Source organism: Pelodiscus sinensis, chromosome 1 (assembly GCF_052426305.1).
Source record: "Pelodiscus sinensis isolate ZL-2025 chromosome 1, ASM5242630v1, whole genome shotgun sequence".
NCBI classification, from domain to species: Eukaryota; Metazoa; Chordata; order Testudines; family Trionychidae; genus Pelodiscus; species Pelodiscus sinensis.
Genome location: NC_143052.1, coordinates 13,769,148 through 13,786,558, shown reverse-complemented (window position 1 = coordinate 13,786,558; position 17,411 = coordinate 13,769,148). Strand labels below are relative to the sequence as shown.

The window sequence follows — 17,411 nt, the reverse complement described above, 5'->3', positions numbered from 1 at the left end:
ATACAGAATGGAGTTTCTTGCAAAATGGAGATTTGCAATATGTTTTCTCTGTGTGCGTGTGCATGCATGCATACAGTCAAATATTCTACATGAATAATGAAATCTCGTATGAAATTTTGTCTAGCTAATGCCTTGCAAGGCAAAAATATATCCTCACTGGTTGCTTAATTAGAGTATTGCACATCTATGCAAATTTGACTCATCCTCCTCAAGATAAGAGGGAGACAAATTCAAAGATGGTTTTTTTATGGATAATTCGTGGCAGATTGCTACGGAACCCAATCAGTTGTATATGGACATGTTCTAGCCCCTCTGACATCGGCATCATGTACTTTATTCACTGTCATCAAAAGCAAAAGTGAACCCAAGTTTGTCCCTCAAGTTAGTAATAAAAAAATAACACTAACGTTAACTTATCCCATTTAGTCCAAATTCTTCTATAGAAGTGCTGCTGTAGTAGCCAATGGAGCCTGATCTCTCATAAGAAACTTTCCGAAATCTGATCTTCACAGCAAGTCATTATAGAATCCAAAATTACATATAGAAGCATCTGTTCCAAGACAATTCACTGAACAAGTTCCATCAACTTATTTTCTTTGATTATGGTTTATTGCCAAATTTATTTTTTTAAATTTCCATGTATATTTCGGCCTTCTCTTTGAAGATCAAAAGTTGGTCATTGCATATAAATAAGCAATGCATGTGGACCATGAATAGGTTGTCCTGCAAGAAATCAGAAGTTGTTTGGCTGTTTTGAGGTAGATCAGTAACTAGTTGAAGTTCTTTCCTTAACCCGTTCATGATAGCAGTAGTATCCAAATTCCCATACTGTGCCCAAAACAAAGATATTTTTGAATCTGAAATATACAATAGATATTATATTCCAGTACCTTATCACTGATGATGTCTTTAAAATCTTCCCCTCCCCGCCATGAACAAAATTTTCAAAATTCCTTAACAAAAGTTAACTTCAGCTTTCACTTTCTTAGTAGGTGGTTTTGGTTCTCTTAATTATTTATTTAAAATATATCAAAAGTAGTACTACCTTTTAGTTTACAGGTAAGCTCAGATGCCAAAAGTCATATCTTCCTTTAATCTCTCAAGTCAGGAAATAAATAGTAAAATGCTAAAAGGTAGTATTTAAAAGTGGCAAGTTTTCTTATTTTGTTAGTTACTATATACAGTAAATAAACGATGATTATCAACTACATAGGTCAAATAAACTACTAAAATGTGTTGATAGCTATTAAAATAATGTGGCGCTCTTGGTTACTTTTTGAAAGGAAGGAAGACATTGAGGGGTAGAAGGAAGAAATAATTTGTTTTATGGATACCCTGTAAGGACATATAGGTTCTGATATTATGTAGAGGGTACTTAAAAATGTTCAGACCTAAATTTTAAAAATATTTTAGAGGCACCCAGGAAATAAAAATGCCAATTTTTAGATGCTCATTGGTAACTACTATTGTTTAAAATAGGAAATTCCTTTTTTGCTAGGACTCAATTCCCTACAGACAGGTCATTCAGTAAGGCTAAAAGTTGTGTTTAAAATTATAACTTTGTGTATGCTCTCCAGCACCTTGTGCCAACAGTTGAAACTGTTTTATACTCTGCTGGTGTCACACTTGATGTCTGGAACAGGCCATTTTAAGGGTAATATGCTTACATGACAAATGGCCCATCATGTGCAATCAATCTCTAAAATTATTTGCTCTTCAGCACTGAAAAGTCCAGAGGACTGTGGACTTGCAAACAGAATAAAACATAAATATATCCTATTGCCTGCTTATGGGAAAACCTAATCATGATGATAATGCAAATATTGAAATGTATACTCTTTTAGCAATGTTGTGTAGCAAAGTCTCTATATTTCATTTATTTTAAAATTATATTAGGGATTTTTCTCCCTTTGTAGATACCAACTTAGTCTGAATATTAATTTCTATGCATAGCAAATGATCCCTTAAAATCATAAAACTTCACAGCTATTAGATCAGCAGCAAAGCAAAGGTTTCTTATTATGATAGAGCAACAGTTTTAGAATTTGTCATAATTTGGTGAATAAAAAATGTAGTGATTAACTCTCCCCCACCCCCAAAGGCAATGTTCAATGCTACTTGCAGTTTAGAGGACTAAAGTTTCCAAATAAAAGAACACACCAAACAGCATTAAAAAAACCTCCTAAAATGCTCGATCATTCAGACCTGCAGTTTTGGAGATATACTTAGAAGAGGCTGAAGTATGTTTAAAATAATTTGTACGGTTTTGAACACACATGAGGACCTGATCCTGCAGAAAGATTATTCTTTTTGAGGTGTGCTAGAATAAAGAGAGGGGTTATATAGTAGAGGGGTTTCCTAGAGAAATGTATAAAGGCAGCTGTAGAAAGAGCCGTTTGACATGGAACTCACCCTGCAAGGGGAATGTTGAAGATAGATTTACATAAACCTAAATAGCAACTGGGGCATGATCAGATTCAGTTAATAGACCCTTGGAGTTCAGAGATGTTTATTAGCAATATCCGTTCTGACGGACTGGCAGGAGAGCAGGTAGGAGTATAATCAAGCTGAGATGATGAAAACAAGGTAATTCTTGGCTTCGACAGGTCTTCTCAAAAGACTTAGAGCATCTCTCTGAATGTTTAGATTCCAACATATGCTTATAAGGTAACTTACATAAAAGGAGAGAAATAGAGAACCTTTCAAAGAAAACATGAAGAGAATGGTGTTATTAAAGCCAAGTTCTTCAAGAAAAATTTCAAGCAAAGAAATTCATTGCTTTAAAATTATCTGAATTAAGACACTGGACTTGGTCATTTATGCAAACACTTAGCCATTCTTCACAGTGAGTGAAATGACTGGAATGATATATGTTTCCTTCTTCCCCCTTTTATTAGATCTCTGAGTCTTGAGCATTTGGCTCCTACGGAATACTTTTACTCAAATGCTTCTTATGCTAGGGAAAGAACATAACACCTTACAAGAAAGTTTGTTGCCAGCGAAATAAGTAATAAAACCCAGAATGGTCTTAAAATAGGGCACAATATACAAGATGATTTAGGTAAAGCAAGTTGTAGATGACAGTCATAACTTCACATACATAGCTTTATTTACACTTGAAACTTAAACGCTGCTTCCATCGGAACACGTACGGTATCTAGCCAATAGCAAAGAATCTCTTGATTCTAAAAGAATTCAACACATTTCTTGTTCTGAGTACAAGAAAAAAAGCATACAAATAAAAGGTATTTTAGGAATGCTTAATACAGTAACATGGCATTCAGTTTTCATACATTTCAGCAAACTGCCTACCTCTTTCTTTTTCTCTTTTTCTTTTACATGCCTGGAGTACATGAAAATACTCACCACTTGACAATGCCTAACCGGATGATAATAGAAACTTTCAGCTCAAGATTAATAGGACAGACATAAATTAGAGGGATACTTTTCTCTCTGAAATTCCAGCACTTGACATATTCCAATAAATCTTATCAGTGGTCCTCTTACATACGAAATCACCATCCTCACATTAATTAACACTATATTTACCATGCAGCCATTGGGATGAAGTCAAAATTGCCTCTAATTTCTGCACCTAGCTATTTTTATACTTGATCATTAGGATTTCATTTGCATTGGAAAGGGAATTGCAGTTGCAAATCTGAAGCGGATTAGTGGTTAATTTTTTATCAGTGAATCTTTATTTATACTACTGAAGGGAATAAGCAACCCTGCATAGCCAACACCAAATTTAAATGATACATGCAGAAGACAAATATCTGTATTGGAATTCCCACTGGGCATAAGAGTGCATTTATTTATGAGAGGTTTGTGTGTATTTTTCCTTATTATAGCAGCAGAATATAAAATCATACTTATCTTTTCTCTTCCTCCTCCCTCAGCCACCGTTATCAGTCTGCCTCCTCAGAATACTAAATATCAAACATATGCATCTGCTGCTTTTTGGGGGGCCAGCAAACTACAAATCACGAAGCAATTTTAAGTTACTGAGGGGGAAAAATCCATACTCTCCCTTAAACACTCCTCACGGAGACTTCCAGCAGCAAGTCACAGGCAAACCCAGAGCTTTGTTTATATGGCCAACCCTCTAAGAAATATGAATGTCAAAAAGCTCTGTTACTAGAGGCAGAGGAGCTCAATTTTATAGCTGTACGCTGTCAGGCAACTGAATCTCTACTTACATTCTGTCAGAAACTAGCAAACGGCTATCAACCATCATCTCCGGAAGAAAATCCAGCTTGAATGAAGAAGTCATGTTCTTTTCTGTGCACACCGTTCTGGTCTGGCAAATAAGAATGTTTCTATGCTTGTCTGATTCAACAACTGTGCTGGCCAAGAGACAGGCAGGGACAGGTGCGAGAGGCCTCCCCAAGGCAGCCGCCAGAGTCAGCAGTTGTCACATTCTCTCCCCCTCTTGTTTTCCTCCAATCCCCTCTGAAATCTACTGCTGAGGCAACTGTCTATAGAACACCAGGTGCTGAAATGGGAGGTGGAGCTCCTTTCCCACTGCAGCTAGAGTTTAACCCATGCACCCCCGTAGGTGTTCACAATGGCGAGGAAAAGGCGGCAGGCAAGATAAAAACCTTACAGAACGCCTAGAAACTGAGAAACTCCGTATGCACCGTGGCTTTAATCACAGACTCGAATGGACTGCACTGACTTCCTTTAACCCTTTACGTGTTCAAACAGTAACAGCAAGTATGACATGCAATGTACTTCAGGGACTGAACTTCTTGTTAAAATGTTAGCTCCACTTCCTCTCAACACAGCATAACATTTCATTTAATTAAACTTTAAAGAGTAAAATGCATTAACTCCAGAAAAGCCATTACACTATTCCAACCAATACTTATCCTTAAGCTGGCAAATAAACTAGCAATCATATACAATTTAGCATTTTGGACATATATACCTAAAGTACACACATAGTTCTGTTATACCAGCATAATGCAGGCTTCCATGTAAACATGAATATTAGTATTGTTAATGAGCTCCTTTTGTTAAAAGTAATTCCACTTTTGAAATGTATAAAACATGATAGTTTAAACACCAAGAGTTCTCGCAGTAAGAACATTAAATTTCCATTTACTGGTGAAAAAACAATTACTCTAGGAACCTGAAAGCATTAGAAGCGTTGAAACAAAAGAGAGACAATTAGTTCCTTAGTAATGACTTTATATATCCAAAATTCCCACATCCAAGATTTGGCTTCCATTAAGCTTAAACAACCATTTCAGGTTTTTGTGGTAGTGGCCCATAGGAATATGAAGCGTGAAAATATTTTCTCTGCTAATCATGATAAAAAGTATTCATTTTAATAACAATGACATTAACTTTATATAAATCTGCTAAAATCCTTATCCCCCCCCCACCAATAAACTTAAAGTTCAACACAACTGATACAGAAAACAAATAATCAAGACATACAGAAATTTCTACATGCTCACCCAATTACTAAACCCAAACAAAGTGAAAATCTGTCTACATTTTCCTTTATGTCCTTATACTTGTTTGCTCCAGTGCAACACAGCTCTAAGCAAAAGAATTGATAAAATGTTTACAAAGATCACCGAGTGATCTGAGGACTCCAGACAGACAATTTGTTATTTCTACTGTGTTTTCTTCTCCTTCCGAGTCTCTTTTTTACATTTTACAATTTTGAATACAATGAATACCAAAAAAAAATAATAAAAAAATCAAATAAAATTAATAAAAGAGTACTACTTTGAGCACATTTAATCTTTAGTGTTTCAAATTTTATACCGAAATGTACACCCGCTGATCGATACTAACCATGTTATAATTTGGGCCAACTGTCATTTACTGTTAATATCCATCAGCGTGGACCAATTTTAAAGAGTTTACTTGACTGTTTAATTTTATCATTCCAAATAGAAGAGAGAAAGAAAAACCCTTAGGCTGGTAGAATTTTTGCCTTTTTACTGGTCTAAAAAAGGGCTCCCCATAGCTCTTCCTCTGATCTGACTAGGAGAGCCGTAAACCTGAAGAAATAACTTCAGACTTGTTATTAAGAAATCCTATATAGGTCCTTGTGCCACCCGCATCAGCGTCCTACCTCGGAGTGAACCCATATAGTGGCAGAAGAATCAGCATGAAAGAGAAATAAAAGAAAGTCAGTGCAAGTTTCTCCAGCTGGCTGCAGCCACCTGCCTTTTGATCTGAGGCCTTCACGGTGATTAATCCAGCCTAGAGTAGAGCTGGATTAACTTTCAATTTCAAAATCTTGCAATGGGAGAAGGGTTAGGTTTTAGCCCTGATGAAGCAGGCAGAGCTCAGTGAAGATGAAAATATTCTTTAAAGTAAGAAATCTCCATTGCCAATTGACCTTTAGGGCCTCATCCACATGCTCCCCATTACTAAAAGTTTTGTGGTGCCTTCTAATTTCAGAGGACTACAGAGACTCCTGACCCTCCTCGAGTTTTACATGGGTCATTTAGGAAGAAGATAGTCCTAATGAATAAAAGAATTTCTCCTTAAGGAAAACAGCTTTTTGCATCAAAGGGGAAAAATGCACAAATAATTTTGCTCAAAATCTGCATATGAAATGAGGAGCTCCATATACATTTGTTCCTTTCTTAAAAGGTATGAATGCTTAAAAATGCTTCATTAAAACATATGTTCTTTTGAAATATTTATTTTCATTTTAATTACATGTGAATTAGCTAGAAGAAGCTGTAGGGAAGCCCTCTTACTGACTTAAGCCTTCTCAGCAGTTTGTTAAATTCTAGCCCCAAATCCCTTGAGGGAATAGTGGATTCAAAGCAGCTTTTAATCATACTATAAGGAGGGTGAAGTAGTATGTAAGTAGGTCATAGCAAAAGCATTACAAGTGCATAGGTTATTGCTTTATTTAACAACTACAGTGTAGCACACTTTTCAAAGCACATTTGCTTTTGCTATTTATAAGTTAGAGGCAGGACCAGGGTCAAATACAAAAGGAAACCCACTTTGTAAAGGACACAGAGATTTTAATCAAGAAAAGATTGGAGGGGGAGGGAAGCTGTATTTGAAGAGTTTAGTTTCCAAATATAAATAATGTAGTGGCTGCATATGCACTTAATATAGTACCGAGAGGGTAAGTGAAAAAAAAATCCTAATGTTTCACGCAGCAATATTACAATTATGGTTCGCTATTATTTTTAATATTGGCTCCATTTCTGTGATCAAAGCAGATGCTATAATGTCTTAAAATATTAAGAAATGTTGTTGAGTTTAAAAAAAAAAAAAGAAAGCTCTGGCACAACTTATTGCTATGAAATGGTGAAAAAATATTGAAAAAAATAGAAGGGTCTCTTTAATTTTTACTGCCGACATCAAACAATAGCTATAGTGTGGTCTTTTGGAACATCAGTTATTGGCTGATTTCATCCTGGTTGCTTTCAATTGGAACAGTTTGTGTTAATCTACAGGAAGGCAGCTAGGATAGGGAATCAAAAATGTGTGAGTTCTAATCCCACCTATGCTACTGAAATGGACTCCCATTTAATGCCCATTGAATAGAGGAACAGGGTCTGGCCCTGGCTGCTTTAGTAAAATTTAATCTTTCTACATTTTCCTATATGTAAAATGGGGAGAAGAATACTAATTTACCCCACAATACTGTGGGTCAGTCACTGTTTGTACAGTTCTTAGTATATTGTTCAATGTCCATGCCAAGTAGTCCCGAGCGCTCCAGTTTCGTAAACATCTGTCTCTTTAGAAGACTACACAAGAGAGTGAATTGAAAGAAAGGGATATCTTGGTGTTAGATCACAATGAAGGATATGACATCACTCTGACATCATTGCCTCTCACTCTAAGTGAGTTTATGCAAAGTAAAGCAGAGGCGCTACAGTCAAGCTTAGCAAGGTGCTCATGTTTCCCACCCCCATTCTAGCTTAATTATCATCCTTTTAGTCAACTTCCCATCTATTTTTAAACATAGGAAATGCTAATATTGGAAGCACTTCAAGGGAACGTTTCTGAATGACTTCATTACATAATGAGCCCGGAAGGCAGTGGAGAGAGTTCAAATACACTACTTTATTCCCCATCTAGGCCAACAAGCACTGCTTGAGCTTCAGCTTATCATGGGCATCAGAGCAAGCATCTAACAGAAACAAGGGGCCAGAATCCTCTCTCACTTTTAGTGGTTTAATAATCTGGAGCGAACCACCTTGACATTAGTGGAGTGACTCCAGATTTACACCCTTATGTCCAAGAAGTTCTACGTTATGCAAATAAAATGCTCATTATTTTTCTCAAACATGCACCCATGCTACACAGATCCCAGGCTAGAAAGTAACAGTTGGCATAATAGCAGGTAATGAATTCTTTCATTTCATGGTTCCCAGTGAGGAAGGTCTGAAATCTGTAGCCACTCTCTGGAGGGACAGGAAAGTAGGGAAACAAGCATGAAGATAAGCAATCTTTTTCTTTTTGGAAAATTAGCATAGCTTCTACTCTGTTCTCCCAAAACGTTACTGAAAATCAACATAAACGCAGCTTCACAAAAGTGACAAACTTATTTCTCTGTGCGGCATAATCAAAAGGCCTGTCAACAGTCACTCCTGAATTTTAATTCATTCATTTTAAGCCAACCCCTGAAGAGATTCAGGATGACTCTTGGGAGTGAGGTTGTGCAACATCAGGTTCTAAACTTCATTTATGGGTCTTCCCCCCCCCCCCCAAGTCTCCAAGGCTTGCTCTTTATTTTAAACCAGTATCAAACACATCTTTCCTGCATCACATTTTTAAATTAAAATTGTACCAATGCTTCTTGGTTTGTTTTTTAAAAATGTGCTTAGAGACGATTTGATTTAAAAAATGAATTTTTTGTTTGGTCTAGTCAATGCAAATTAAATACCAATAAACACTAGTTACTTGAGAGATTTTGTCTGATTCCTGGGTCTGTCCCCCCCTTAATTAGCGATTTGCAGAAATAAATGTCTTTTAAAATTAGCACAGCACCTTGAATTAAGCATTTCTAGAGGCTTCGCTTGAAAAACAATGATACTGTATTATGTAAACTTGGTTGCTATAGTAAAACTTCCCACTCACTCTTATTTTCCTGTTTTATACTGATGAAAAGGCGATTTCATCTGACCGTGGGTATAAGGCCTTTGTTCCATTTGTTGAGTAATAAGAACTTTATCTTTCCTAAAGCAATTAGGCAAGATTTTATGACAAAAGGTGAACATTATTAACATCCATTTTGTATTTTAAAAGAGGGGTTTTAAGGCATTTGGCTCTAAAATGTTTCCTACTCAGGCTTATGTTCTGCAATTACTGTCAGCAGTTATCTTTGAAAACTATAGTCCCAATCTTGAAAACATTTACTACTGAATGCAGAGTTTAGTAGCATGATTACAATAGGTCCAGTGGCTTCATTGGAATTATGCCTGGTACTAAGTATTTGTAGGATCAGGCTCTAAAATCCCATTGTCAATTTATAGTGCTAGTGAAAAACATTATTGCTAAAAGGTAGGTGCTACTTTTATGTACTGTTTCAGACCTACCTACATACACACGTGAGAGACAGAGAATTTAGGACCTCAGTCTTTTTTACCCCCAGTCCACCCATAACCCAGTTATTCATAAAGTCCTTTTATAACCGGCATATTCCCCACAGCACAAGTAGCACTGAATGATCCTAGCAACAGAGTGAATGGAACAGCCGTTGATTATCCGGGAGAGAAATCTAGGACTCTGTTTGCACTGGGCAGTTCCAATTTCCTATTAAGTAACAGCTGCTCTATTCACTGAGTTTAAAAAAAAAAAAGCCCCTTTTCCAGACAGTGAGGGAGACAAAACATAGGATGGGGCTTTGTTACTGCTGGATTTGGGTATTAGTCGATTCCCGAGTGAAATGGAATAATATTACGGTGGCTGAGGTAGACAGGGCTTAATTTGTGCCAGGGTTGGCCATGGCTGATCCTTGGCACTTTTAGGCTTGGAGTTCATACCCCTCACACCTCCGAGCTTGCTACATCAATTAGAATGTTTTTTTAAAAAAAGGCTTGAACCGCAGCACCTAATTGTTTGAGCTCTGGCACCTTGTTCATTACAAATTAAGCACTGGTGGGAGGAGTTGCATATCTGGCTTTGTAAACTGGCCTATCCCCACCCCCCACAAGACGGCAGAAGTCCCTGTCTCCTTTCAGAGGAGAGAAGCAGCAGCAACTGTGGGAAGTCCAGGATTGCCTCGGAGAAGTCGTCCGTTTGGAATTCTGTGGGCTGTTTTGTGCAATTGAGAGATTGACTGTTTGGGGGTGGATATGGGGGAGGCAAGAGTGAGAGAGTAGCTCGTAGGCAGGCACTGAATTTAACTATGAGGCGTGTAGGGTGAGGAGTTGAACTATTCAATGAAAGAATAGCGAAGGTAGGAAGGAAAATATGGGATGGAATAAGAAGGGGTAGATGGGAAAGGGAGGTTAGGAAAAAAAAAAAAAAAAACATGGACCCAACCAGATTTTTTTTGTGGACAAAATGCAAATAGGATTGGGGATTTTAGTTCAAGTGTTTACCTCTACTGTTAAACTACCAAGATGTCTGTCTAGCACACTTGATTGGCTAGACAGGCATGACTAATACAACTTCCACTCTCCCTTCACCTCATTCTCTTTTTATCATTTGTTGCTGTAACTGGCTGTTTCTTACCTTATGATTAATTTTTTCTCTCTTTAAGAGAAGGCATTCCATGGGTGTGTTTGGTTTGTGAAATGTCTCTCGCTCCTGGGTGCTCAGAAATAAAGTTGCACTATTACTGATTTACACAGTCTGTCTCCATTTGACACTATTATTTCCAACACACAAAGTCCGCTAGACCCAAGATACACACAGTAAAAAGGAAAGCTAGTTGAAAAACTGCAGGACAGTCTACATGAAACCTTCATTATTTTTCTAACAGAAGATCTCACTTCAATTGTTCCTGAACTCCCATTTCTAAATAAAAACCTGTTGATGGTAAGACTCCTGGGGGGCATCTACACAGAACCCTAAACTCAAAATAAGATATGCAATTTGCCGCACAAATTGTGTATCTTCTTTCAAAGCTATTTCAAAATAGGCTATTTCAAGACATTCCTTACCCCTTGAGGGTTACCGGGATGCCAAAAGATGCCCATTATTTTGAAAAATATTTTGAAATAATGGGAGGCTCGTGTAGATGCGGGGTAGCTATTTTAAGATACCTCCGCTATCCCAAAATAGCCATTCAGTATAGACATACCCCTACTACTGAGGGTTGGTCAAAATTTGGGATTCCCATCTTATGGCAAATTTTGAAATTAAATTTTTCTTTCATTCTGAATCAGAAAAAAAGTAAAAAATATTGGAATTTTTCATGGAATATTTCATTTCCACTTTATAAAATGTTTCATTTTATTGGAGGTCAAAACCTTTAGCTTTGATGAGGTCCAAACATTTTGTTTTAATTCATCATTATGTGGTTTATATCATAATTCATAAAATTAAATTGGAAATAGAGAGGAACTGAGATAGAAATTAAACCTTTACATAATTTCCCATTAAACATTTTGATAAAGTTCCACAAAATGTTTCAAGTTTTGAAAAATCAACATTTTCCATCAGGAAATTTTTGGCCAGGTCTGGTACATTCTGAGGTCTCACTAAATAATAAAAATGCATGTATCAATTTTGCACAGAGAAGTCTTTCTGTGTGATTCACTTCAACAGCACTGCCGGGGAAAACCTGACATTGCTGGTGCAGTCCAGGGACTGTTCCTATGTGTGATTTTTAAAGGAGTTATATAAATCCCATTAAAATTAAACGTGGGCTGAAATGCTGCAGATAAGTTCCCAAGTTCTAGAGTAATCTTTTCCTCACATTTTAGCTGAATTTACCTTGGTCATATTTTGTTAGGAAAAAGACTAAAATAAAACCAAAGATCCTTTGTAGATGAAACAAGGTCTGTGAGAATGAATAAATGAAATCTTAGCTTTTCTACTCACTCAAAAATTTCCTTTCTATGGGGTCTGATTCTGTAGATGCCCATTGAGGCTGTAAATTCAGTTCCATAACATCCATGTCTCTTTATAACATGTGCAGCTATTTATATGTGCAACCAGCATTACTGTCCTAACAGTCTCTTCTCAGAGTGTTTTATCCTCTCTTCTCAATGAGTAAGGTGGGATAAGAAGTTTTCACATGCTTTATTTCCCCCCCAGCTCCTAATTATCCCTATCGCTATTCTCCAGTGGCAGGCTATTGTCCACCAATATCCTGAAAGACTTCTCCTGAAGATGACCCGCTGGTTTGCTATCATGGGACTGTTCAGAATGAGAGCAATATTTACTCCTCACCCACCTGGAGGTCAGACAAGCCAGCTCAGGGATGAATCCACCAACTTGCAGCTGAATAGCAGAATGCTTCTGAAGTTTTTTTTGGGGGGGGGGGGGGATTGGAGGGAGAAGGAAGGAGCAGAATGCTTAGAGCTTAAATAAGTAGCAATCTGCAATATGCATGCAGCCATTAGCAGTCCTTTTGTTTACCATTGCCCATGCTTGGAGTTGCCAGGTTTTGCTGGTTTCTCTCCGTGTAGTTCCTTTTCCTACTTATATTGCTGAAGTGACACACACATAAAGCAAGGACCTATGAAGTGAGGTGCGTGCTGATTGCACACGACACTAACTCTGCGATCCGCGCATCCCCTCTCCATCCAATCAAAGTGCTGCTATGGTTCAGTTGTCACATCCTGCAAATTCCAGGGATGAAAGCAGAGTTTGCTCAGGTCTGCCCGATCCTGGGAGACCATCTTGGTTATGACAATCTTGCACTGAGATGAAGGAGGGCCACAGCCTAAGTTGCTCACATCACTGGCTTAAATAAGAAGAGCTATGAATGCACTCAGATATCTGGCCTCTAACAGAGGCAATTGCTTTGAATGATTCAGAAGAGGAAGAAAAATACACAGGTAGAAACTCTCTAGTCTGGCACTCTCTGGTTGGCAACATTTGTGGTCGAGCATAGAATCATAGAATAATAGGACTGGAAGGGACCTCGAGAGGTCATCGAGTCCAGCCCCCCGCCCTCAAGGCAGGATCAAGCTCCGTCTACACCATCCCTGACAGATGTCTATCTAACCTGTTCTTAAATATCTCCAGAGGGAGATTCCACCACCTCCCTTGGCAATTTATTCCAATTTTTGACCACCCTGACAGTTAGGAATTTTTTCCTAATGTCCAATCTAAACCTCCCCTGCTGCACTTTAAGCCCATTACTCCTTGTCCTGTCCTCAGAAACCAAGAGGAACAAATTTTCTCCTTTGTGACACCCTTTTAGATATTTGAAAACCACTATCACGTCCCCCCTTCTATAATGGAGATTGCCTATCTCCTAGAACTGGAAGGGACCTTGAAAGGTCATTGAGTCCAGTCCCCTGCTTTCACAGCAGGACCAAGTACTATCCCTGATGAATTTTTGCCCCAAATCCCTAAATGGCCTCTGCAAGGATTGAACTCACAACCCTGGGTTTAGTAGGCCAATGCTCAAACCACTGAGCTATCCCTCCTCCCAGGGATTTTGGTTAAACTGGTGTCCACTTATTATAGGTGTGGCCAAGTTTCGCAAGGTCCCATCAAGTTTGTTTACAGCCACAAGCTTTGGCTTTCTGTGTTCTGTGCTGTTATTTAGCTCTAATTTACCCGTAAAGGTCTTCTCACAGCCCAGTAAGCAGCGGTAGGGGTGGGAATGCTGCTAAACAATAATGACCTCCTATGGTTCTGCAGATTGTCTGGTTCAGCCCCAGTCAAGTCCTGAGGGTGCTGGACTAGAGAGGCTCAACCTGTAATGGCGACTACAGACATACATATTTAAATAGAAATGGTTCCAGAGCTAGATAGCGATATGGTTAGCTGACTCGCCAATTATTTTGTATATAGAAATAAATAAAACTAGAATTTGGTTACACCCAACCCGGGAAGAGCAGCAAAATTGATCATCTTCTGATTATGGAACAGCTTCTGTATGAGGAGAGATGAATAAGACTAGGATTTTTCATCTTGGAAACGAGACAACTGGGGGGGGGGGAATATGATTGAGGGCTATAGAATCATCACAGGTACAGAAAAGTCGATGAGGAAGTGCTATTTTCTCCTTTTCATAAGGGTCACCAAATGAAATTAATAGACAGCAGATTTAAAATAAATAAAACAATGCACAGTCAACCAGTGGAACTCCTTGCCAGAGGATATTGTGAAGGCTAAGACTATAACAGTGTTCAAAAAATAGCTAGATAAATTCATGGAGGATAGGTTGATTAATGGCTATTAGCCAGGATGGGCAGGGATGGTGTCCTTAGGCTCTGTTTGCCAAAAGCTGGCAATGAGTGACAAGGAATGGATCGCTTGATGATTCCCTGTTCTGTTCACTTCTTCTGGGGCACCTGACACTGGCCACTGTCGGCAGACAGGATACTGGGCTAGATGGACCTTTGGTCTGACCCAGTATGGCCGTTCTTATGTTCTTATTAAATGTAAGCAGCACAGTCATATGGCTGTCTTTGCAGAGCAGTGAGCAACCTACAGTTTCTTAATCTATATGGCATAGTGGAAGATTCAAAGACCAAAATGCTTTTCCACAAGCAGAAGACTCAGAAGATAAACTGTGTAATCCAAATCATGCAGTTTTAAAGTTTCATATTTTATGAATCGTCTAGAAACGGCACATATCATGGACCCAGCTGTTCCAAAGTGTAGAACATGAGTTCGCAGCACTAGTGCAACATCTGATATTTGACTTTTAATTGGTCAGCTGACTCTCACAGCAGAAAAACAAAGCATTTACTAGATGCAATTCATATACAGGGCCAGTTCACGGATAGTCACTCTCAGCAAATAGGAAAAAAAAAAAAGTGTCTGATCCTCCCAAATTCAGATCTAGAGCTCAGACTTTCCACTCTTGGGTGTGCTCAGATGTGGAGTTTCAAACATTCTAGCTCTATCTAACGGAGACGGGTAACTTTGGCACAATGTTTAACTTGCCAAGGACAGCATTAAAATGAACTAAACGGAGACATTTGCTTTCGTTGCAGGATAACATAAGCAAAAGCAAAACAAAAAGCTGTTTTTTTCTTGCCACAACAATAGTGTTAGAGGAAAATTCCAGTTTTGATTTCCTCTGTGGGAATGCCAGCAGTCCTGTTTCATAAACTCTAGTGATTCATCACTATCCCAGGCAGCCAATCATTTGGCAGGTCAAATAGAAATGGGCTGTAGTGCCAGCAGCTCATGCTGCCCTGATAATGCATGTCATTCCACGCATGGTGACATGCTTTCTCAACAGCTGCCATTTTCAGTTACCTTTTATACGGCTGACATACAAGTAAATGTGTTTGAAGAAGTAAAACAGTTATAGGAAAGCAGAGATAAATAGCACCTGTACTAGATAACCTCTAATGACATTAGAGAGCAGAGAATGATAGGTTTTGAAAAAGAATTTCTCCCTTTCAAAACCACCACTATGAGTGGTTTGGGTTTTTTTTTCCTTTGGTTTTTTTTTTTTTTTTGACAGTGTGTTCAAACAAACAGAGAGATTCATTTGGACTGCAATCTTAACAGATATGATTGCTGGGGGGGAGGGGTGGGGGAACAAACTTCTCACCATCCACTTGTGACAAAAGCTTTTCTGAAGCTAAATTCTTCTTGAATTCAAAGATGTTCACTTTAAGAAGAATGACTGTTCTGAGACGGGCGGATGGGAATTCCAAAACACTCATGAAGAAAATTTTCTCTTTCAGTCTTTATTCCACACCACATAGCTTAAATTCATAAACTGGTAATTTAATAACCTTTTAATAAAGGGGAAGCTGAATGGCCTTTCTACAGAATAAATGTGACCGGTATCTTAGAGGGCACAGCAGTCAAAAAGCAATGATTTTTTTTTAAAGTTGCGTACCATATAGTAAAAAGTCCAAAATAAGGAACTGGTAAAGTGATATCGAATAAAGTTCTGAAGCAATATGGATAACCATATATATCCGAAATCTTAATGTTTAGGTAACCTACAAATGAATGTTACACTGAGACTTTCTGGTTATTCAAAAAGCATTCAATTAGAAACCATTACAGAAAGCTCTTCAAGAGAATCTCAGTTGTCTCTTCTCATTTCCTTTCTAGATATAAAATGCAAAACATCTATGCTTTCTTATTTGAAAGAACCGGCTTCTCAAATGCCAAATGAAAGCCAAACAGCTCTTGATATAAAGTCCTTTTAGGCATCTTGCTTTCAGATTTCATCAACTTAGGAGTTTTCAGGGCTGTAAGCAATGAACTTTCCATCAGCAGCATCTTCAGCTAATTAACCCTCCTGATTACAATAATTAGTATTGATTCACTCCTGAATGACTTAAGTATTCAAGCACAAACTACATTTGCAGTAAAAGTTCTAGATATGAATATTAACTGGATGTTGTCCTTTGTTTTTCAGCCCCAAAGGTACAGTTTGCAATCTTATAGTCTTAAATTTGATAAAAGAAACACTTCAGTTTTATTTCAGTTTAACAAGGAGTATTAACACGATGTTCATAAATCTGAGGAAAATACAAAGACTACAGACTAATAATTAAAAATGTTACAGTTACCGTCTTCTTACAGCATACTGATAAGCCATTTCCCAGATTCACACACCAGGTAGTCTTGCTCTGCTAGGCAAGAAATATAATTCCTTCTGGCATTACACTCGGTCATTGCAGGAACAAACAACTGCTTACTGCAGTGCCTGAATTAGCTATCTTGTCACTAATATGGAAAAAGATGTTGACAAGTTTACCAACTTCTGGGTGCCACATTGCTCTTTGAATCTCACCCATTCACAACTGGTTAAAGCTAAGCACACCTTATGATTGCTGGAGACCTCTAACCTGTACATTCTTCTCAAATTGGGACCATGTTTCACAATCTTAGCAGCTGTTAAATTAATTAAAGACTAAAAGAGCAATGATCCAGTAAACATCCGGAGGAGAGTAAGGATAATATTTTATGAGTTTTGTTTTTATTGTAAGCTTCATTTTTACATTTTTAATAAAATGTTGTATGATGCCATTGGAGTATACTGGACAAGATGGACACTGATTATATATAATCGTTTCCTCTGCAATTATCAATTACTCTAATCTCAAAACACGCAAAGCAACGTACTAGTGACATTCATTGCAAGGGGTGGGTTTAGAAACAGGTTTAGTAATCAAAATCTCTCAACAAAGGAAGCTGGATATACATTATACGGGTGACATGTTTGTGACTCAAAGTTGGAGAATTGCCATTGTGTCATTAGCACCCAGCTTTGGCAATTCTTAAAGGGGTATGCACATGAAATCTGAAGTAAGCTATCACATATTTTCTTGCATGATAATCACAAGGGATAATGATAA

The 17,411-nt window shown here is 37.9% G+C and overlaps 1 protein-coding gene across 13 annotated transcripts in view; it reads right to left on the bottom strand.

The window, feature by feature from the left end:
• The window catches only part of CELF2 (CUGBP Elav-like family member 2), a 495,286-nt gene that overhangs the window by 310,893 nt on the left and 166,982 nt on the right, over nt 1–17,411 (bottom strand). The window contains exon 1 of one of the 13 annotated variants that reach the window (XM_075908746.2): nt 4,203–5,702. The exons of the other annotated variants lie outside the window; for them this stretch is intronic. Coding sequence (XP_075764861.1) covers nt 4,203–4,276 — 74 coding nt within the window. The 5' untranslated portion in view covers nt 4,277–5,702. Of the gene's footprint in view, nt 1–4,202; nt 5,703–17,411 lie in introns of those variants that run through there. 13 annotated transcript variants of the gene reach the window in all.